This window comes from Anguilla anguilla, chromosome 14 (genome assembly GCF_013347855.1).
Source record: "Anguilla anguilla isolate fAngAng1 chromosome 14, fAngAng1.pri, whole genome shotgun sequence".
NCBI lineage: Eukaryota > Metazoa > Chordata > Actinopteri > Anguilliformes > Anguillidae > Anguilla > Anguilla anguilla.
This window is the reverse complement of record NC_049214.1, coordinates 28,082,630-28,105,244: the sequence shown is the minus strand read 5'-3', so window position 1 is coordinate 28,105,244 and position 22,615 is coordinate 28,082,630. Positions and strand designations below refer to the sequence as shown.

Here is a 22,615-nt window from a genome sequence, read left to right as displayed (position 1 = left end):
TTTTTTTGCACGTTCATAAAACCAGCAGGAGCAGAGAAAGAGACGTGAACAGAAAAACCGGAGTTTTGTGGAACATTATATTTATTTACTGTGCAGAAGAAACTACATGATTCAAATCCCTCTCGCACGAGCACACGTGTGCAGACGTTTTGGCGACGGGCTCGGACGCCTGGCAGGCATAGAGACAGGTCACAGGAGCAATATGTCACAAAACTGTTCTCAGATCAGTTTCAGACAGATGTCTGGATCTGGGAGACACCTACAGCTGGAAGTACTGTAGCCGAGACTCACCCCCAACCCCTGAACCCCACTTTTAATTAGACTTACCATGCACTTCTCCGCCCCACTTTGAACAAGACTCACCCCTCACCCCTATACCCCACATTTAATGAGACTCACCACACACTCCGGTACCCCACTTTTAATACATTTGGGCCTCATTTATAAAACGGTCTTACGGTCAACTTGTGTATTACATAGTGGCTTGAGCAGAAAACCAAGCAGTTATTTCCCACTTTGACGTGGATATGATTGTATCTCCACGTAAAGTTTACACCAGACGTAAGTTAATCACCTGGTGGTCATGGGGAGGTACTGCACGTTTGAGGGCTGCACGCCAATCCCCGAATTTGGCTGTGCGCGCGCTTTACAAATGACATTTTAGGCATGAGGAGTGCAAGAAACGTTCAAACGGAACCTTACCGGATCCTTTAGAGCAGTGCTGTCAAACTCGTGCCATGGAGGGCCGTGTGTATGCAGGTTTTCATTCCAACCAATTAATGCTGCCTTAATTGAGTCCAATTACTCAGTCAGCCATATGAGTTTAACTGCATTGAAGCACAGAATATAAGAAAAATTTTATTTAGACAATGCGGGTCACCATAGACATCGGGTCACCATTGTGCACAAACCTGCATCCCTAATTCAGCAAATAATTTAACTAATTATATAATCAAGATCTGAGGCTGGAATGAAAACCTGCATACACACGGCCCTCCATGGCAACGAGTTTGACACCACTGCTTTAGAGCATTCGCGAGGCTAAAGCGCGGTCTCGTTCAAACTGAAATTCGTTAGAGATTCATACATCACAGGTGCGCAAAACGCAGACGAGCTACCATGAACCGACTTTTCAGTCTTAGTCATTTCTTATAAATCAAAAGTAAGCGTAACTCGGGAAGCGATCTTAAGATTACGTTTAATTTTAAATACAAGAACGTTTTTATGAGTGAGGCCACCAGCCAATGAAATGGCAGGTTGGCTGAACACTGCTAGCAGAGCACCTGAGAGCACATCTTTCCTCCCAGAGTACAGGCTTCACTGAGCCAGAGGGAATTTGCCCTCGACCGGTTTCACAGTTTGATTGGCTGATTGTTTGACTGATTAATTGATTGATCGACAGGTGAAAGCGTTAGCCTCCTTTACGCGGCGGCCCCTGCGGCATTCGTCTACAAACGACACCTCAAAAAGAGAAAACAAAATTCAAACAGGAAGTAATACTGTAAAGGAGAAAGTGTAAACAAAACTCCACTCAAATTTGGCAACAGGAAGTGAAGAATAGAGCCGGGTACAGCGCCGTAAACACTAACTCCTCACAACAGCACCTTCATGGTCACAATTTAAAAAACAAGTTAAACAATAACAAAAAAATCACCAGTTATTAAAATGAGCTTGTTTTTAATAAAAAGCTGGACTAAATTGTCTTTTCACTCTTTTCACTGTGATTTTCTGTGTGTGTGTGTGTGTGTGCATCTTCGTATCTTCGGAGGGGACAGAACTCAATCTTCTTGGAATGTTGCTAGGGATCGTTGTTAGGCGGGCTCCAGGCGGAATGCTGTCGTCAAGCTTGGCAGTGACTGGCCCCACCCACCCAAGCCTCTCCCAGCCAATGGATTGTCCTGAACGGTGTGTGTGTATGTGAGAGTGTGAGCGTGGGGGGGCGGGGCTTCAGATGGAGAGCTTGGCCATTTGTTCCTCTAGTTTGGTGATCCTCCGTTCCTGGCTGCTCACCATCTCCCTTACCGTCCGTAGCTCCTTCACAATGTCCTCCAACCGCGCCTCGCGTTGCTGAAACACACACACACACACACACACACACAGTTTAAATATGTACTGCAAAAACACAGGTTAGATACCACACATACAATACAATACAATACAATAACACAATGGGCCTCATTCACAAAATGTGTGTACGATCACATTTTATCGTAAACTGCGTCTAAGAACGTTTCCAAGAATGGTTTGGCATTCATCATTTTTTTTCTTACTTGTATTTGTTTACGGCTGTTTCCTCATGCTAATCACATGAACAGGATTGCACATAAAATTTACAAACAACCAGCAGTCATCATCTCATACACCTGGGATATGCACACAAACAAAGGAATGCACGAGTGTCCTGAATCTCATTTTATGTTTTTGTAGGAACATTTTTACGAACAAAAGTAAGAATAATTTTTAAAAAGTTCTGTGAATGAGGCCCATTCAGAGGGAGATCAGGGGTAATGTTGGTCTCGTAGGGGACCATAAGATTGGGACCATGGTTTGTTTAGTGAGGGTTTTGGGGTTTTTGTCGGGGGTAGTGGACTCACTATAGACGGGGTGGGGGACGCCTGCTTGTGGGCGGGGGCCGAGTTCTCTGTTTTGGCGGCCTTGCTCTCCAGAACGTTCTTCTTGACCACCTTGAGGTCTCGGTTCTTGCCCGGGACGTAGCCGTGCTTGAGGGAGATGAGGATGGGGTCCCCGTTGCGCCCCTGGAACCAGTCCTCGGCCTCCAGCGCCCAGTCTGGCCCCGCCGTGTCCGGGTACAGGTCGTCCTGGAACAGGTCTGACTGCAAGGGGGGGGGACGGGGACGTGGGGGGGGTAGAGGGACTCTGTGACCATTACTGCACACTGGTACACTTCCCATAAAATGACGAAATCTGTAAAGCATGAGCGACTCGCTTTATATACACAAAAGTAGTTTATTTCATCATAACTAATGCCCAGTATGGCAAAGAGTCAGTGTGTATCTGTGCTATCTAGATCTGGAGAGATTTCTGCAAACGAATATGCTTTAGAATAAGAAATAGAGCGGGAAATAAGAAACAGAGTAAAAGTTAAAAGTTACTAAAGAATTAATAAAAGAGAAGGGGGAGCAAGAGAAAGACAGAGAGGAAAAGAGAGAGAGAAAAGGAGAGAGACGGACCTTCCGGGGCACGGTCATGATGATTGGTTCACATTTTCTCTCGTGAAGTTTGTAAAACCTGTGGAGACAAAGGACCCGAGAGTGGTCATAAGTGATTACCTCATCGCTCTATCACGCAACCGCTCGCAGACACAGAACCGGCACAAACCGCATGAGCTCGTATCACTAAGCATATATTACCGTCTAAGGCTGTCCTCTACAGGACAGATTGGGTACTGCAGTTTAACGTCCTTGCAGGATTTCTGTATGCGTGATTATAAATATGAGAGCTTGTGCGCATGCTTGTGTGTGCGTGTGTTCGTGTGTGTGCAGCCTTACCTGGCGATCTCACACTTGTTGACGTCCAGTCCCCTTTTGGGCATGTATCCCACACCCCTCTGCGGCTCCTTGGTGCTGAAGGTGTTCAGGTAATGCACAAACGGCGCCTCGTCCGTGATCTCAAAGTACCGGATGCTGCTGTCACCCTGGCAACCAATGAAGAACCGGCCAATCAGAATAAAGCACACTCTCCTTCAAAACAGCCCATTCAGCAGCAAAAGCCTCAAAGTGAGCTCTCACTGGAATGTCCCAAGAGTACCCAGCAGAAATGTGGGGTGTGGGCCGGGGGTGTACTGAACGCACACACTCACCTTCCCGCACAGGTACACTATGCTGGTGTCGGGGTCGTAGAATGGGAGCAGGACTCCATTGCTTGTGTCCATCTCATGGACTGAAATTGGCTCCTCAATGTTTTTCTGCAGAAAACACAGGCACACACGTGCACACAAACGCACATGGTGAGAGAGAGGACCCGCATCAGACACGTTAACCCTTCAGACGCCAGCGGCCTGTATCACGAAGCAGGATTACCTAGCTAGAAGGATAACTGTGCAGAGTAAAACCTGGAACCTTCCCAAATCTAAAAAGAACTGTTCTGGGTTTTACTCAGTGCAGTTATCCCGCTAACTCAGTAATCCTGCTTCCTGATAGAGGCTCCAGTAGAAGTTTGTAGGGTGTAGTATGTATAGGGTACAGGGAGCAGGGTGCAGTGTGTCGGGTGCAGAGTGTATAGGGTGGAGGGACCAGGGTGCAGTGTGAAGTGAGCAGTGTGCAGTGTGCAGGTAGCAGTGTGTAGGGAGCAGTGTGCAGGTAGCAGTGTGTAGGGAGCAGTGTGCAGGTAGCAGTGTGTAGGGAGCAGTGTGCAGGTAGCAGTGTGTAGGGTGCAGGGTGTATAGGGTAGAGGGAGTAGGGTGCAGTGTGTATAGGGTAGAGAGAGTAGGGTGCAGTGTGTATAGGGTAGAGGGAGTAGGGTGCAGTGTGTATAGGGTAGAGAGAGTAGGGTGCAGTGTGTATAGGGTAGAGGGAGTAGGGTGCAGTGTGTAGGGTGCAGGGTGTATAGGGTAGAGGGAGTAGGGTGCAGTGTGTAGGGTGCAGGGTATATAGGGTAGAGGGAGTAGGGTGCAGTGTGTAGGGTGCAGGGTGTATAGGGTAGAGGGAGTAGGGTGCAGTGTGTAGGGTGCAGGGTATATAGGGTAGAGGGAGTAGGGTGCAGTGTGTAGGGTGCAGGGTGTATAGGGTAGAGGGAGTAGGGTGCAGTGTGTAGGGTGCAGGGTGTATAGGGTAGAGGGAGTAGGGTGCAGTGTGTAGGGTGCAGGGTGTATAGGGTAGAGGGAGTAGGGTGCAGTGTGTAGGGTGCAGGGTGTATAGGGTAGAGGGAGTAGGGTGCAGTGTGTAGGGTGCAGGGTGTATAGGGTAGAGGGAGTAGGGTGCAGTGTGTAGGGTGCAGGGTGTATAGGGTAGAGGGAGTAGGGTGCAGTGTGTAGGGTGCAGTGTGTATAGGGTAGAGGGAGTAGGGTGCAGTGTGTAGGGTGCAGGGTGTATAGGGTAGAGGGAGTAGGGTGCAGTGTGTAGGGTGCAGGGTGTATAGGGTAGAGGGAGTAGGGTGCAGTGTGTAGGGTGCAGGGTGTATAGGGTAGAGGGAGTAGGGTGCAGTGTGTAGGGTGCAGGGTGTATAGGGTAGAGGGAGTAGGGTGCAGTGTGTAGGGTGCAGTGTGTATAGGGTAGAGGGAGTAGGGTGCAGTGTGTAGGGTGCAGGGTGTATAGGGTAGAGGGAGTAGGGTGCAGTGTGTAGGGTGCAGGGTGTATAGGGTAGAGGGAGTAGGGTGCAGTGTGTAGGGTGCAGGGTGTATAGGGTAGAGGGAGTAGGGTGCAGTGTGTAGGGTGCAGGGTGACTCACAGGGTCCCAGAGGGCCAGCTGACGCTCACTCATGCGGCTGAAGCCGGTGGTGAAGATGTTTCCATCAGCCAGGAAGATGGCTCTCATCGGCCTCGCCCCCTCATGAGCCTTATCCTTCTCCTGCAACACACATATTACACACACTGATTACACATGCACATTATATACACATTGATTACACATACACATTATATAAATGCTGATTACACACACACATTTCACACACACATTATACACATACTAATTACACACACACATTACACACATACTGATTACACACACACATTATACACACTAATTACACACACATATCACACACAGACAGATTACACACACACACACACACACACACACACATTATACACACTAATTACACACACACACATCAAGATCCTTCAAATTCTTCAGTCTGTGTTTGTGGATTGACCTCTTCAATTTCAAACCACAAATTTTCAATTGGTCCAAGTCTGGAGACTGAGATGGCCATTCCAAAACAGTAATATTGAGGGTTGCTAAACATTTCTTAGTTTAATCTTGAGCTTCCTGGGGTGGGTGGGCAGTGGGATCCCAGGTGCCCCTCCCTGGCTTTTACTTGTTACTTACTCATTACTGCCCCCCATGGGGGGGGGGGGGGGGGGGCCTGTAACATTCACAAAAAGTGACAAAGGGTGGGGTGAAGCGGGGCGGGGCATAGCGGGGCGGGGCTCAGCAGCACTCACCGCGATGACCCTCTCCTTGCGCGGGTCGATGACGCGCACTCTCTTGTCCTTGCAGGCGGTGCAGATGAGGCTGCCGTTGCGGTTCCAGCAGGCGCTGTAGATCAGGTCAGGGTGCAGATCCTCCAGCTGGATCACAGCCTCGCCCGTCCCCACGTTCCAGACAATGATCATGTTATCACAGCCTACACACACACACACACACACACACACACGCACATACAGAGTATATACTGTGCACTAAGGGTCACCTGACTTCCAACAGAGACTGCAATGTGAGGGGAATGCTCTTAATAGAACATTCTAATGATGATGTAACAATCACTACTGGCAATTGAAAGCAGTGGAGTTCTAGAACACTGCCTTTCATTCAAAAAAAGCTACTCTTCAAAGGGTTAAGTAACTGCGATGAGGTCAGTAAAGGAGCCATGAATGAAGACAGTACACAGGGGCGCCACCTACCGGCGCTCAGGAGCACATTTCGGGCCGTGGGGTGCCACGTGACGATGCCTACTCTCTTGGAGTGTCCCTCTAACACTACTGCCGGCTCGGACAGGGGGCTGACCAGCCCGTTTTCCGGAATCTGCCACACCTGCCAAAACAGAGGAACAGAAGTCATAACCACACTCCTCCCTTGCCTAAAAAAAACTATACTCCTGCCTGGCATGAAGAACCATGCCCACCCCCCCCCCCCCCCAGGTTCAGAACTCATGTTGACCGTACCATGACCGTGCAGTCCTCTGAACCGCTGGCGATGACCTGGTCGTTATGTGGGCACCAGTCGATATCCAGCACAGGCCCTGTGTGGCCGCACACGGTGGGGTAGGCTTTATCAATGCGACCCATCTGCGAGAACCAACAACACTGGCATTAGAACACAGAATCTGCACTGGGATTAGAACACAGAGACATCACTGGGATTAGAACACAGAGATGGCAGTGGGATTAGAATTGACAATCTGCACTGGGATTAGATATCAGATATGATATGACAGTGTGTGCGTGATGAATGACAGACAGTGCAGAATGGGTTCAGTTACTACCAAAACCCCCCTCCTGAGACAAACACAATTCTGAAAGCCTACGACACCACACCCACAGCCCTGTAACATGCAAACGGTGAGAAAAACTAAACCAACCAGCCAATAATCACACACCAATAAACCGACTGACCAATAAACACACACACCAATAAATATAACTGGCAAATAAACACACACTAACATTAAATATCCTATAGACACACGCACCAATAAAGCAACCCCAGGGTTCTACAGTGCACTTGCCAGAGGTGGAAAGTCCAGGGGTCAGAAAGTAAAAGTCCTGCCATGAGTTTCTTCCACCCATGAACTCAGCCAGCTGATTTCACTAATTAGTTCTCCCCCCTGGCTGAGGAATTGTGCTAATTAGTAAAATCCAGGTGATTGGAACAAAATACTGGGGAGGACTTTTACTTTCTGAACCTGGATTTTCCACCTCTGGCACTTGCGTATGCGAGCATGAAAAAGATACAGGCGCAGCAGGGCGAGTGACTGAGCTCAGATTTTTCCCCTGCTTTTCTGATGGGGTTGAAGAAAAAGCTCCTATGCTACAACTAGAAAAAATAAATGAATAATAAAAATATCCGAATTACGCTAACCTTGTACGTGCCATCGCGCGGCCATCGTGGATGACACACGCTTGGCAAGCGCATGAGCGAGAGGAGGCGAGAGCTATCGCTTAGCGCTGACTGCTCGGGCTCGTTTAACGCTGGCAAGGCTAGCTAAACCAAAAGCGTAAAAACACACTTTAAAAGTGGGGACACCTCAGATGATGTGGAAAATTAAACCGATGAAAAGTGTCTCAAACGCGTAGAGAACTGTTTATTTTCTTTCCAGTGTTCAAGGGGACGGCACTGAACGGCTTGGCCTAAAAAGCTTTTTTTCCTTTATAACATCTGCGATTACTCGGCGTTGTTGCTTTTTGGCATCACCGGTCGGGTTCACTGAAATATCAAACTGGAAACAGGTTTTACATATTCAGGTGGAAACAGATTTTCATAAATTTGCATAATCCCAGTCTGATAACACACAGACAACCTCAAATGTCTGCCACTGATAACCCAGGCGGTCACGGGGAGAACACGCAAACTCCACACAGGAACCGCCATGCCTCCCGAAGACCGAGTGGGTCGCAGGAGACACCGCTGAGGAGATCACATCCTGCCAGCGCTTCCCACTCCTCCAGCACAGGCTCCTGTCCAACCGAACACGACCACCGCACTTCGTCCACCTTTAACCGAACACGACCACCGCGCTTCGTCCACCTTTAACCGAACACGACCACCGCGCTTCGTCCACCTTTAACCGAACACGACCACCGCGCTTCGTCCACCTTTAACCGAACACGACCACCGCGCTTCGTCCACCTTTAACCGAACACGACCACCGCCTTTCGTCCACCTTTAACCGAACACGACCACCGCGCTTCGTCCACCTTTAACCGAACACGACCACCGCGCTTCGTCCACCTTTAACCGAACACGACCACCGCCTTTCGTCCACCTTTAACCGAACACGACCACCGCGCTTCGTCCACCTTTAACCGAACACGACCACCGCGCTTCGTCCACCTTTAACCGAACACGACCACCGCGCTTCGTCCACCTTTAACCGAACATGACCACAAGTTGTGGCACATGAATAGCCTACACAGCATCACTATCAACCACCTCATGGGCAACTCCAGAACCTTCTTGTTTTCCTTTAAAAGGAGAGTGAACAGTCCACCCCTCTTTCATGTTTTTTGATTTAGGCTGTTCGAAAGCAGAGAGGGTAACAGAGTAATGATGACTGGTAATGATGCAGGGGCTCATACAGGGCTCTAGAGTTGGCTGCTCTACAGGCAGTGCCACACGTCTCACCCAACCCCAGCACCTTCTCACTCACCCCCGTGCCTGACCCATGACCCCTGACCTGAGAGGAGCCCCAGTGCGAGGCCGGTGGGCGGGGCTGACCTTCTGCAGGGGCAGGACGAGGAAGGCTCCTCCCCCGCTGGCCTCGATGATGATGGCCACGAATTTGGGGTTGACGGCGCAGAAGGAGCTGTCCCACGTGACCCGGGACACTCTGATGTCATCATAGCACTGGTCGTTCTTCACCGCCTGGCCGAACACGTGCCGGAACTTGCTCTGCCTGACCACGCGCCGAAACATGTCTGCAAGCAGGCCGGACAGAAAAGAAAGGAGAGAAAGCAGAGAGGAGAGAAGAGGAGGAACAGAGAGACACAGACAGAGAGAGAGAGGAGGGGGAGGGGTTAGAGGTGTGAAAAGCTGACTACAGAATCACACAGAGGGCATGGAGCAAAAAAAAAAAACACTATACATTGCTACACATACATTTCACACACACACACACACACACACACACACACACACACACACACACTCCAGTCCTGCCACAGCCCTCCTTTGTAGTGTGTAACAGAAGCCCCTGAACCATGACCTCTGACACTATAACCGCTGATCTTACACCACAACTGCATTCCTGCCTTTCTTCCCCGATCACAATGGAGGCTAGCCCACTCTCTATCAGTCCCATTCATTTTCGCTTCACTTGCAATACATTACAGCCGCCACTAGAGGGTATTCACGGTACGGACGAGCACCCAAAAATGAATGGGACCCAATGAGCTTAGGGTTTAGAAATCACCACGAGAATCATCCTAAAAAGCCATTGTCAGCAAATACTTTGTGTTTAAAGTCCACCCTTGTACAAAAAATGATTATGCTATACTGACATGTCTCAGTTTCATCACGTGACAGGATTTCTATGAGTAGAAAGGCTAGCACTGTGTTTACCTAATGCTGACCGGCTGAGCATGGCCATAGTACTAAGCAGTAATACTTCAGCAAAATGATGAAGGTTGCAATCTGCACACACACTTTGATGCTAACGCCCAATCAACTACATCCAACATTAACATTAATCGGATTTGGATATTTGCATAAAATACAGATGTTTACAGCCTTTTAATTGAATCACACTTTCTAAAAAAACATTTTTAATTTTATATTTCATGTTATACAAGTCAACATCTCACTGCGTATTGGAATGTCATATGTACCTTTTTAGGTACAGCTTCTTTGGGTGCCCTCCCATTGGTGGGAAAAATACACAGGCTATATACACAAAACACTGAAGCGGTTGTTCTCATTGAAGATTCTTTGCTGGCAGCACCAGGGCAAGTCACACAATCACCTCATTCTGAAGTTTTCTGTTCTACGGAGGATCAATCAAACCAGAATTAAAATTGCAGTTAAAATAAAAATTTTGATGTAAAAAAAAAAAAAAAAAAAAAGTAGGCATGGATTATTCAACCCCGAATCAAAACTGAAAAGGAAAATTGAAAACTTCTGTATTTTAATTTTGGACTGAATAATCCACCATATGCCTACGGTTCTGCACAGAACTCACAAATAACGAAGGCCCATGCCATATGTACTAAAGCATTCATTGTCTGAGAAATTTCCTACTCATGCCTAACACCCAACAATTAAATTGGGTATGAAATAACATGCACAGTGTAACACCAATAACTAGCTAGCTAACCAATTAGGTAATTAATGATAACTAATTCAATATGACCCACTCCACACGCACGTGCAGATAGGAAACACTGCACTACATTACGTTTATTTGGCAGACGCTTTTATCCAAAGCGACGTGCAATAAGTGCATACGGAAGGTCATTATTTGTAGTGTGAACAAGCCCAAATTCGTTTATTTCTCTTTTTGGGGTACTGGGTGGGAACACCGTGTACAGCACAGGCTGGAGTCTGTTTTAGGCCTCCGTTAGCAGCCATCGGAGCATGATTCTCAAACATATAACAAACATTGAATTAATCGCAAATTAATCAATTCTTTCCAACCATGCAGTGAGTGTGCCACTAAACATGATCAGTCCAGAGCCGACCGCTGGTCGCCCAGGGGTCATATTGATTTCTAACCCTCACTTCTCCACTGCCGGTGGGCGTGACTTTACGCGGTAATTTACAGTTATGGTAATTCGCATCTAACGCATAAGGCAAACTCATCACGTTTTACGATCCGTGAACAGTCTATTTATGCACCTCATTTGGTCGGAGTCTATTTCGCTAACCGCTGGAAGCTGGCTATGACATCAACCCAGTTAACCGGGTTAGGGTAGCAAGTGATCAATACATATTCCGTGAAAAACACGTGAGCTAAATACCGAGATGTTAGTTGGCTAAATCAACACACCACCACAACGGAAATATTACAAAAACCCACTTGATTAATTGGTTCAGTGGACGACAATACGTTGGTTTTAGCCAAACAGCGAACAATGAATGGTGATTGATAGCTTGTGCTATTCAAGACTAGATAATAAAATAAGCAAGACCGCTATCTCCACAGATGCTACCGCTGGTATAGCTAAGTGCTAATGTTTTCAGATGTATCCCAGTGATTGCAGAATCAGAACAAGCGAGATTTCGCCGGCTACAGTGTCATGATGCGAGTGCATCCCAAATCTAACGGTAAGGCACAGTTAACGTAATAGCGAGCTATTTAACGCAATTAACGCGCTCTAAAATATACCAGAAGAATATGAAAGAGAAAAGGCAAATGATGCCACCCGATTAGGGCTGCTAGCTAGTTGGCAAGCAAACAAAGGAGGACACTTTGCAACTAATCTGACGTTAGCTTGCCATTTTTTCGCCCACCCAGTGGACCAACCCAGTGAATGTGAAATTATCCGCCAGTTGACTGTTCTATTTTTCCCATAATGGATTCCACTGTTGATATAAACAAACACTACTTCTGGTGGGTACAGGAAAATCGGTCAAATAATTTACATTATACATAATGACAAAATTAAATGCATTGGTAACGTTGCAATCAATTTTCAAAGTAGCTAACTTGGCTAACAAACGAACAAGGCAGGTGTCAGGCTACAGAACCAATTTTCTCAAAATCAATTGAACGTTATGGAGAACACACGGAAATCTCTGCAGCTATCATGTTAGCCAGAATTGCCTAGGGTGCTAACAAGGCAAGAATCCAGATGTCTAGCTACACTAGCCCGTCTGTAGGCTACTTAGCTAGTTTCTCTATCGTCATTCATTCAATCTAAAAGGGAGTAGCCAAGTCATCTTAACTATGTTAGCAGGGTGGTTACTGTTCTGTTCCAAATGTTAACACAAAGTTAACGGTACACTGAATCATTACCGATTATAAATGAATAGTCTCAGTTTTCAATTTAAGATGCAGCTATGCACTGATTATCCAATCAAATTAATCTACATTGAGCATCTCTACACATCAGTTCCTATCGCAAAATATTGATCCAGCTAATAATGGTCATTTGCAATAAGCCAACGTTAATTACTATGGTTTCCTATTAGTCCTTACCTTGTTTGTATTTGTAGTAAATATCCCTGGTCAAGTTACAAATTAATAATTGGAAAACATTTAACGCTAACAAGCTATAGTTTAGAAATTCCCTGGAAGAGACGTATCCGCTATCCGCTTGTTACCACCCTTCCCGATAACCAGTTTCCCTCCCACTCCCCAGGTCCAATGGACCGGAAGCAACGCCCTTTCTCATCCACGCCTCCTGAAAATATCACCGAATCAAGTTTGCAATAATTTTGAGCGACGGGTTGGAGAACCATTCATAGCGCTAAAAAATGACCGAGTTTCGAGATATGCATAATTATGTGGGCACGGGACGCATCCCATTCCCTCGGAAAATAAGGAACGGTGGTGTGTGAGAAGAAATCGAGTGTTTTTATTTCGTAATGGGAGTCTGGTCCTAATCTAGAATTGCAGCTCTATGAAAAATTCAAATTTAACTCATTTACGAAGCGCAGTGCATGTAACGACCAGTAACACTTAAGATCCATTTTGCACATCGCGTATATTTATTGCTAGCCCTGCAACCGTTGAAGAGGTCTGTGCTAATGTGATGTGATCACAAAACTGTTCACATACAGTTCTGTGAGCATAGTGATAGCTTCAGAAGCCGCAACATGCTAAAGGAAATAGCTTATTTGCACTGCTAATTATCCTAGTAATTATTTAACTCAACAGTTTCTGAACAAAATAGCATTTCATTGTTAGAACCTAATATCATTATGTAATTATCGAAGGAGCAACTGATCTGACTATATACAGTACATTCCATGGTCTTCCGCTCTCTTCCTTCAGAAATTAATCATGATGATTAAACTAAACTGTTAATCATAATTTTCACTCCACAGTTACATCAAATCATCTACACGGTCACATTATTCACAGATGCCGTCATCACAGTCTTTTAACACATATTTTGGCAGTTATTAATTTATGTTATTTAAACCTGCTGGTCAGCCATTTCAACAGAAGCTTCATGAATCCCAAAAAAGGTGGAGCTTACCACATGGTGTCTCTGACACTGACATGTTCAAACCAATCAAGGCATCCATATCAAAGCTGTATGAATGGATGTGCTCATCTTGTGCAAGTGTTTACACCATTGCTGGCTGTGCATGAACTATATTCAACCCCACAGGGTTGGCTGGAAACCCTGAACATAGCAAATATGCAACATGAGAGACACAAGCAGGAAAGAGAGAGGGTGAATGAGCAGTATAATAATTTACATAATAAATGACAATTCATAAAAAGCCCAAACTGTGTTAGTACAAGTTGTTTTCTCACCAACCTGTATGTTACATTGTATTTTTGAATAAATAGTTCTGATTGTTATAATGCAGAATTTTTTCATAGTATTATATTAGCCATATACCATTCCAAAATCAGTGTCATACCTGTCCATTTCAACGAGGAAGTTGTTTTAATGCTTAAAAAGTCAGAGGCCATATCTGTTAAATACCAGAATGAGTCAGGAAGTGACAGCTGATTTGTCTACCTACTTTTGTTGGCTTTCTATGCATCTGCAGCTCATGGGAAAAACTGACCCCCTCCCCAGATCCGTTAAAAGCAATTAGTCACAAAGAACTTCCGCTTTTACAGGGATGCTAATTTAGGGATGCTAATTTAGAAATAACTTCAACATGAAAAAAAAAACACTGGCAAAACTCTGACTCCAGCCATCAGGACACATGCCAAATTCCACTTTGAGGTAAAAGTTAGCAGATGTGTCTATTTTATGCAAAAATGTAATTTATGATGCCCGTCTGAAGTTCCCTTCATTCATTGCTCACCTGTACTAATTTCTGCCATCCACAGAAACAGCGTGATTTCACTGGTGTTCTTTGTCCTGCCGATATCTATATAATACTGAAACTTTAATATTGATATTTATTTATGTAATTATAAGATATTTCGTGAGTTTACTGCTGGCTGCGCTACTGTTAATTCCATTTGATGTCTTTGCTTAGATGAGTAACATCTGGTGAACTTGGAAGAACGACGCTGCCCATGTATTTCCCGACACCTTATCTTTGTTTTACTGCTGCTGATGTTTTACTCTGACAGCCTTAAGTGGCAGTGTTCTTTATCACTGGAGCATCGCGGTAAGGCCATGTGCATAACTGCTTACTACCACTAGGTGGTGGTGTTTCAAAACTATTTAGTCACATGGTCCGGGTCTGCATGGTTTCTGTGCACACAATACAAATCTATGGAAGTTGTGTTTCTTGGCCTCTGTTTCCTTTGCACTGAGTACCACTTCATAAATGTAAAAAAAGGTAAAATATTCGGTTTGAGTAAACAGTCTTAAGGACAGTAATAACAAAACCGTACTTAAGACCACTTAATTCAAACTGTCACAATACAGGTAATGGTTTTCACACAAATTGACATTTACTGCTCTGTGACATGTACTCATCGGTATGGCCTTACTTTTCCTGGGTGTGGGCTCAGGTAGATTTTCAGGGGTCCGTCTGGGAACGTCGAAGGTCTCTTTTATCAGAGCCACCTTCACCGCCTGGCCGTCCTCCAGCATTCTGCGCACTGTGTGCGGGCCCTGCCTGGCCTGGTTGTGGTTGTGATTGTGGTCGTGGTTCTGGTCATGGGCCTGGTACCAGCTTCTCTCTTGCAGTAGCAGTCTCTCCCTTATGAGCTCTGAGACTGGTCTGGGTGGTAGCTCTGCTGACTCCAAGTAGGCCAGGAGGTCCTGGTCCAGAGGGTCGGCCCACTCGTTCTCTCCCTCCGCCCCGCATGGGGGCTCCGGCTCGGCCCTCGGGAGCCACTCCTCGGGGAGCAGCTCCAGGTCCGGCTCGCTCAGGGGGTGCGGGCGGGGCTCTCCCCGCTCCAATCCCAGCAGGAAGGGGCAAAACTTGGGTTTCTTGGGGACCGGCGGAGGTGGCCCTTTGGGCTTTGAGGGGTCTCGGACAGGAGGGGGCGTGTGGAGGTGGGGTTCCCCCCCGGGACGGAGGAAGGGGTTTTTGGGTTTCTTGGGGACGGGCGGAGGGGGCCCCTTGGGTTTATTCCTGCTTGGCGGGGGCCCCGAGGCAGTGATGTCATCGCGCCGAGTCGTGGCCAGTGTGTTTGTCTCTGCGCTCTCAGCATGGGTGTGGTCTCTGTGTGGGCGGTGCTCCGTGGGGGTGTGGTCTCTGTGTGGGCGGGGCTCAGTGTAGATGTGGTCGGCATGCAGGGTGGGGTTCAACATGTCCCTCTCTGCCACGGGTCCCGCATTTGGAATGGGGCTTAGGTGGTCAGGCGTCCCAAATGGGTCCGTCAGTGGGAGCGCCTGGACAGTGGACGGCGCAGATGTTGCATCAGTGAAGAAAGGATGCTCTCTTTCCATCTGTGCGTGCATGATTTCTTCTCTCCTCTCGCGCAGGGGGGGAGGTGTGTCTGGCAGGGGGGAAGGTGTGGTTGGCAAAGGGGAGGACATGTTTGGCAGGGGAGAGGGTGTGGGTGACAGGGACGGAGGTGTGGCAGATTCAGATGCTGGCGGGTTATTCCCTGTCTCTGAATCTTTAGGAAGGTGTTTGTCTAGAGTCCTGAGGTTTGGAGTCAAGACTGGGCTGAGAGTCTCCTCACCTGTAGCTGAGTGGGCTGAGGGAGTGCTGGTGACATCATGACCCTGAGTGACAAGTTTCTCCACCACCTCATCAGCCAACAGGAGCTCTCTCCACATTTCTTTGGGATCGGCCATATTTGACTGCTGTGCATCTCTGTGCTGAGGATCGCTGTGCGGTAAATCCTGGTGTTGTAGATCTCTGTACTGTAGATCCCTGAACTGTAGATCTCCGTGCTGTGAGTTATAGTGCTGTAGGTCCTGGTGCTGTAGATCTCTGTACTGTGGATCACTATGCTGTGGATTCATGTACAGATCTCTGTGCTGTAGATCCTGGTTCTGCAGATCCCTTTGTTGTAGATCTCTGTGCTGTAAATATTTGTACTGTAGATCTCTGTGCTCTAGATCCTGGTGCAGTAGATCTCTTTGTTGAGGATCTCTGTGCTGTAAATCTCCCTGCTGTGGATCACTGTGCTGTAAATATTTGTACTGTAGATCTCTGTGCTGTGGATCCTGGTGCTGTAGATTCATTTGTTGTAGATCTCTGTGCTGTAGATCCCTTTGTTGTAGATCTCTGTGCTGTAAATATTTGTACTGTAGATCTCTGTGCTGTGGATCCTGGTGCTGTAGATTCATTTGTTGTAGATCTCTGTGCTGAAGATCCCTTTGTTGTAGATCTCTGTGCTGTGGGACTTTGTGCTGTTGATCCCTCACAGTCTCTCTATGGGAGTGCGGACTCCTTTGTCCGGACTCCGTATCGTCGACTGAAACAGCAGCTGCTCCAGTCCTGGCTTCAGTCGTGACCAAAAAATCCCCCGGTTTAAAAACGGGGTCCCGGCCAGAGAAGCTTCCATCCTGTTTAACTTCTGAAAGGGAGGCGCCCTGATCCCCAGCCTCCCGCCCACTCTGGACTGCAGAGCCCTCGCTGGCTGTACCCGAAACAGTCCAGATGCCTCCCTCAGAGGCAGAGCCAGGCGTCTCCCCCTCCTCCCCTGTGGCCCGTCTCCCTTCCCCCAGCGCTTTTTTTAACGCTGACGGAACGGGCTGGCGGGGGTAAGCTGACCCCCGTTCGGCGGGGGTGCCCGGAGGCCAGCCGTCCTGAGCCGAGCAGAGGGGCATCTCTTGTCCCTCCTGGCCCGGCACGAGCAGGGGGCAGAGCCCGTCTCCCCCGCCCTGGCCCCTCCCTCGCTGGGTCATCCCGTTGTGAGTGCTGAGGTCCGCGCTCTGGTCCCAGCGCGAGGCAGTCTGCGCTCCGGACACCGGGTTCTGGCTGTTAGGGAGCTGCGCTGTGGCTAAAAGAGCCGCCTCCTCCACTCGGGCTCTGTCCCTCACCCCGCCCTTTGTGACATGGGGGCGGGGGCTCTCTCTGCTCATGTTGCTTTGCCAGACAGGTGCCGTCCTGCTGTCCGGCTCTTTGACCTTGTTGCCCTGGTAACGGTAGTCCGGACGCCCGTTGGCTATGGCGCTGCTGTCGCCGCCCGGTCCCCCCAGGTCCCCGAACTGTCGGCGGGTGTCCTCGCCCCCCTGCGGGGCCTCAGGGGGGCCAGCCTTCACCCCTTGCCCCGATGTCTTGTCCTGTCTCTGGCCCATTCTCATCTGTACAGCGAAGGTCAGAGGTCAGAGATCAGCCTCGCTGTAAATTCACACAAACGTCCTGCTTCTGATAAATGTCTGACCTCCCTGACCAAACTTGTTGATCTAACGGGACAGTGCCCTGATATCGCTCTCTGCTTCTCTCTCTGTCCCCCCTCTCTTCCCTATCCTCTCCTCTCTCTCTCTCTCTCTCTCTCTGTAACTCTCTCTGTGGAATGTTGTTGAGTCTATAATTAAAGTTGAAGGAGTGTGAGCGCTGTGAGTCAGAGGCTAGAAAGGGAAAGGGTGATAAATTATCAGGTAAAAATGGCAGGGTGAGGCAGGGACCCACACACATGTAACCCTTTTGTTTTTTTTCCATAAAAGAATCGCCGGTCTAACCTTGTCTGGGAGAGCATAGCTCACCTTCCTCTTTAAACTCAGGAGCCATGGCCCACGTTATTCAGAGGAAAGAGTTGTATTTCGAGCAGACGGTCACTGTGTATTATTGGGTAATGACTGGAGGAAAGCTGATTAGGCATGAGTGTTGAAATCTCTTTCCATTGCTGTTTGCGTTTCCTCTCCATGTGCTTCTGTTAGGGACAGAGGCTGAGAATCTTTCATTTAACCTTTAACAGTCCCTCAGTTTCTGTCTGTTGTACTCCTTTGTACATAAACTGTTAATGATGTCGCCCCCTACAATTTCAATTAATTATTTTTTCTGAGAAGAGGAGTCAGGCTACAGAGAAGTATTTCTATAGACTTCCTCTAAATAAACGGGCTCTATTTGCCATTGAAGTTTTGGGATCCGTCTGTCTAAATACATGTCACCACAGCCTGACCATTGGGCAACCTTAAGCCCTATTCCCAATTTATGACTGTCCCATGGGGTCTGGAGGATTTAATGGGATTTAAGAGGACAAGCATAAAGGGCACCGGTGTCCCGTGACCTGGTCATTGGACTCATTATTTGTTTGCTTGTTTTGGTAACAGCGTTGTGTAAGACTTCCATAATAAAACTGGAGTCAGGCAGCTTTTCCTTACTCTACTCGCCTGTCTGTTTGTATCTATGTGTGTCTCTGTGTCCATTTGTCCCCCTTTTGTCTCTGTTTTTACTTTCCTCTATTTTAACCCTTTGAACACCATTTTGACTAAAATAAGGCTTATGATATTACATACTTGTATTTCCAAAAAACATTTGATAAGGTACCACATGAGATACTCATTAACAAAAGGAAGACAGTAGGAATTACAGGATGAATTTCAGAGTGGGGTTCGGAAATGGCTACAGGGTAGAACACAAATCGTAATAGTAGTGGGGATCTTATCTGAGCAGTACGGTGGGAAGTGGAGTCCCACAGGGGTCAATGCTGGGACCTCTTCCTCATTTATATCAATGACCTTGACTGGGACATTGAAAATACAGCACACACTTGAAATATTATGGTGCCTTGAAATGGAGTGACTGTGTAAAAAAGTTCTGATTTGATTCCAAAATGCATAAAAATACCCTTTAATAAAAGTTGAGAATGTGCACTTTAACCATATGTGAGTTGTTTTATTACAAATCTAAAATTAGGGAGTACAGAGCCAAATCAAGAAAAAAATATTGTGGTCCCAAATATTATGGAGCTCACTGTATTTGCTATCTTATACCTTGCTAATTGCTAGACTTCATATTTATGGGCCACTGACATGAGGGGGAAGCACCAGAGGCACATCACATAAGCGTAAGCGTGTGTACGTGCACACCCTTGTAAGAGCGTGTCCCCACGGTGATAGCCCACCTTGTCCTGCGGAGGTATGGGGTGCTATTAAACACGGCTGCCAAACACTCCCCAAACCCAGCACACTCTTACCTGAGCAACATCAGTCTCAGAGATAACATACGCACACACACACACACACACACTGAGACACACACACACACACACACGCACACACACACACACTGAGACACGCACACACACACACACACTGAGACACACACGCACACGCACACACACACACACTGAGACACGCACACACACACTGAGACACACACACACACACACACTGAGACACACACACACACACACACTGAGACACACACACACACGCACACACACACACACACTGAGACACACACACACACACACACAGACACTGAGACACACACGCACACGCACACACACACACACTGAGACACGCACACACACACACACTGAGACACACACACACACACACACACTGAGACACACACACACACACACACACACACTGAGACACACACACACACACACACACACTGAGACACACACACACACACACGCACACACTGAGACACACACACACACACACACACACACACTGAGACACACACACACACACACACACACTGAGACACACACACTCACACACACACAGCCAGCTGCTCCCCTCCCCCCGCACAGAGAGCATTATCAGCTGCGTGTGACTTTCCCAAGAAGAATTTCACAGCACCACCCCGAGACTTTATGTACAGCGCTCTACTCAAAACGTTTATGAAAATTTGTATAAAAAGCAAATTATATACAAAATGATGATATACACAGATTATGAGATAAACTGTGCTGGCCCATTTTACCTGGAACTTTTGTTCAGGAGTGCTGTGGACCAAATTCATACATTGTTTTTTTGTGTGAGCAATTTTCCACATTTTAACTTGAGGCTAAAACAACAGAAAGAGCTCTGTAGTACTAAGACACTGACTGAAAGACAACATCTCTCTCTGTCTCTCTTTCTCTCCCACCTTCTCTCCATCCATCCTGTCCTGGCTGAAGTGTGTGCTTGCACATATGTGTACGTGTGTGTGTGTGTGTGTGTGTGTGTGTTTGCTAGTTTCGTCTGATGTAAAAACCAGAGTATGGCTAACTCACCACCGTCAGTGCGAACACTGAAGCCTGCCGGTCACTGGACGCCGGTCACTGGACGCCGGTCGCTGGACGTCGGTCGCTGGACGTCGGTCTCTACAGCTCTCTCAGGTCAGCAGATTGGTCTCTTTGCAGGAGCACCAGAGGCAGCGTGACTGTCTCCTCCCACAGCTAATTTTCCTAACACAATAAGGGCCTTTCTCAGGCCACTGTTTATCATTAGCACCATGGTCTGAGGACCGCATTTCCATCCTCTGCAGATAAACAGCCCACCTGCGAGGCCAGGGAACACGGCCCTCTGTGCTCAGAGCCTTTAGCCTCACAGCATCATCCCCAAGCACATCTTTTCCTTCCCTACTCTCATAATTACACTGAATTTCTCTCTCTCTCTCTCTCTGCTGCTACATTACACAAGTTCCCTTCTCCAGGCAGTGACTCTCAGAAGTAACTCGAACAGAGGAGAGCTGAAAACACCAAGAAGAGAGCAAGAAAGCGAGAAATAAAGGGATGAAGTTAGAGAGATGAAGAAGGCAGGGGCTCTCCAATGAAGTGCCCCACATGATATAGGGGAGACACACTTAGTATGCCAGCTCTCCATGGAAACGCACAAACAAATTTTGCTCAAAGGCAGACGGGGCGATAAAGCTACAATTAGACCAGATGCCATACAACTGGACCTGCACTCGGACTTGACATTGCCCTCCAGGGCTGGGTAACCCGGCTTCAAAGAGTAGAAGTACTAACCATGTATTTGCTTCACCAGCATGCACTAAGCCAGCTGATTACACTAATTAGTTCTACCTGGCTGAAGAGTCGTGCTAATTAGAATCAGCTGGATTAGTGCATGTTGGTGGAGGAAATACATGGTTAGTACTTCTACTCTTTGAAGCCGGGTTACCCACCTCTGCTGCCCTCTCACTTTGCAGACAGCTGCTCTCCTTGCTCTGACCCTCACTGCATCTGCCTGTGGTATGTGTGGCCCAACCCATTGCTGGAATGACGCCAGTGCCTCCTCCTTTCTTTAAATCCGCGGGATTCCATAGGCTGGTCCCCTTCCTTGGCACCGCCTACGAACGTGGGCTGTTTTGCTCGGGCTGTAAGCAGAATCACAAGATCACTCATGAAGTAAACAGGGGGAGGCTCAACACCGCACTGAACGCCACTGCCGTGTAACACAAACCCTTCGGGCGCGCAAAGTCAACACAAACACCGCAGCCTCCGCAGAGACACACCGCATCAAACCCTATCGCTTTACGGCAGAGTCACTGCTTCTTATTGAGTCTGTGCTGACTGCTGGGTCAGTGATGTCACAGCACCTACTATGGGCTTTCATGGACCCCCTTTGTAGGGTAGTCTGTATGACGGCATGTTCACTATAACGTTCTAATAATATGCTTTAACGTTGTTTCATAATGCATCCATTGTACACGCTGTAATATTGTTTTGTTCATGTTATGTATTGTACTATTGTAATATGTAAAGCCTCTCTGGATAAGAGCAACTGTCCATGACAAATGTAAAGTGTGCCTTTATCTTTATATTACAGGTTGGCAGATCTCCAACATAGACATTCCTTTGCCGTCTCCCTGAGCAACGAAACAGTCTGCTCACTGTTTATTCTAAAGTACAAAAATAACCAACTGAAATATATTATTGCATCACATATATTTTCTGGTGGTGCAATTGATCTATAAATGGTTGAGGGGAAGATTCAGTGCCCTGGCAGTCCTGGAGAGACTCTGCCATGTGGCCATTATTGGAACTGCAGTTATGAGTCTGTGGACCTCTCTATTGTTTTTTGTCACAGTTTTGCGGATTTTTAGAGGGTGCCAGGGCATTATTATAAGAACATGGATTCAACAAAATGTCACAGCTGTTCTTGGACTTTGTTGTTCCTGGATTTTGTTTCCAGGCATCATAACATAGTGTTCTGAAAGCAATTTGGCGCCAGCAATTTTAGAGCCAGCCATATATATATATATATATATATATATATATATATATACATACACAAAAGCAGGCCTACAATGATTTTGTTTCAGGCCTAAAAGTATTTCA

General features: G+C 47.3%; 1 protein-coding gene across 4 annotated transcripts; it reads right to left on the bottom strand.

Annotated features, from left to right (window-relative positions):
* Positions 1-1,660: 1,660 nt before the first annotated feature.
* Positions 1,661-20,640, bottom strand: LOC118212876 (coronin-1C-A-like). Of its 4 annotated transcripts, none has more exons than XM_035391309.1 (12): positions 20,564-20,640; positions 14,972-17,690; positions 9,118-9,317; positions 6,846-6,968; positions 6,585-6,714; positions 6,126-6,307; positions 5,407-5,526; positions 3,821-3,925; positions 3,510-3,655; positions 3,192-3,249; positions 2,595-2,834; positions 1,661-2,067 (listed from the first exon to the last, which is right to left on the bottom strand). In XM_035391309.1, exons 2-12 carry the CDS (start codon positions 17,688-17,690, stop codon positions 1,948-1,950), a joined length of 4,143 nt encoding a protein of 1,380 aa, XP_035247200.1. In that variant the 5' UTR covers positions 20,564-20,640; the 3' UTR covers positions 1,661-1,947. The 4 variants fall into 4 exon arrangements, with proteins under 4 accessions (XP_035247200.1, XP_035247201.1, XP_035247203.1 ...); XM_035391310.1 differs by lacking the exon at positions 20,564-20,640 and having other exon boundaries at positions 14,972-16,636; positions 16,742-17,822; XM_035391312.1 differs by lacking the exons at positions 14,972-17,690; positions 20,564-20,640 and adding exons at positions 10,227-10,381; positions 12,536-12,708.
* Positions 20,641-22,615: the final 1,975 nt, after the last annotated feature.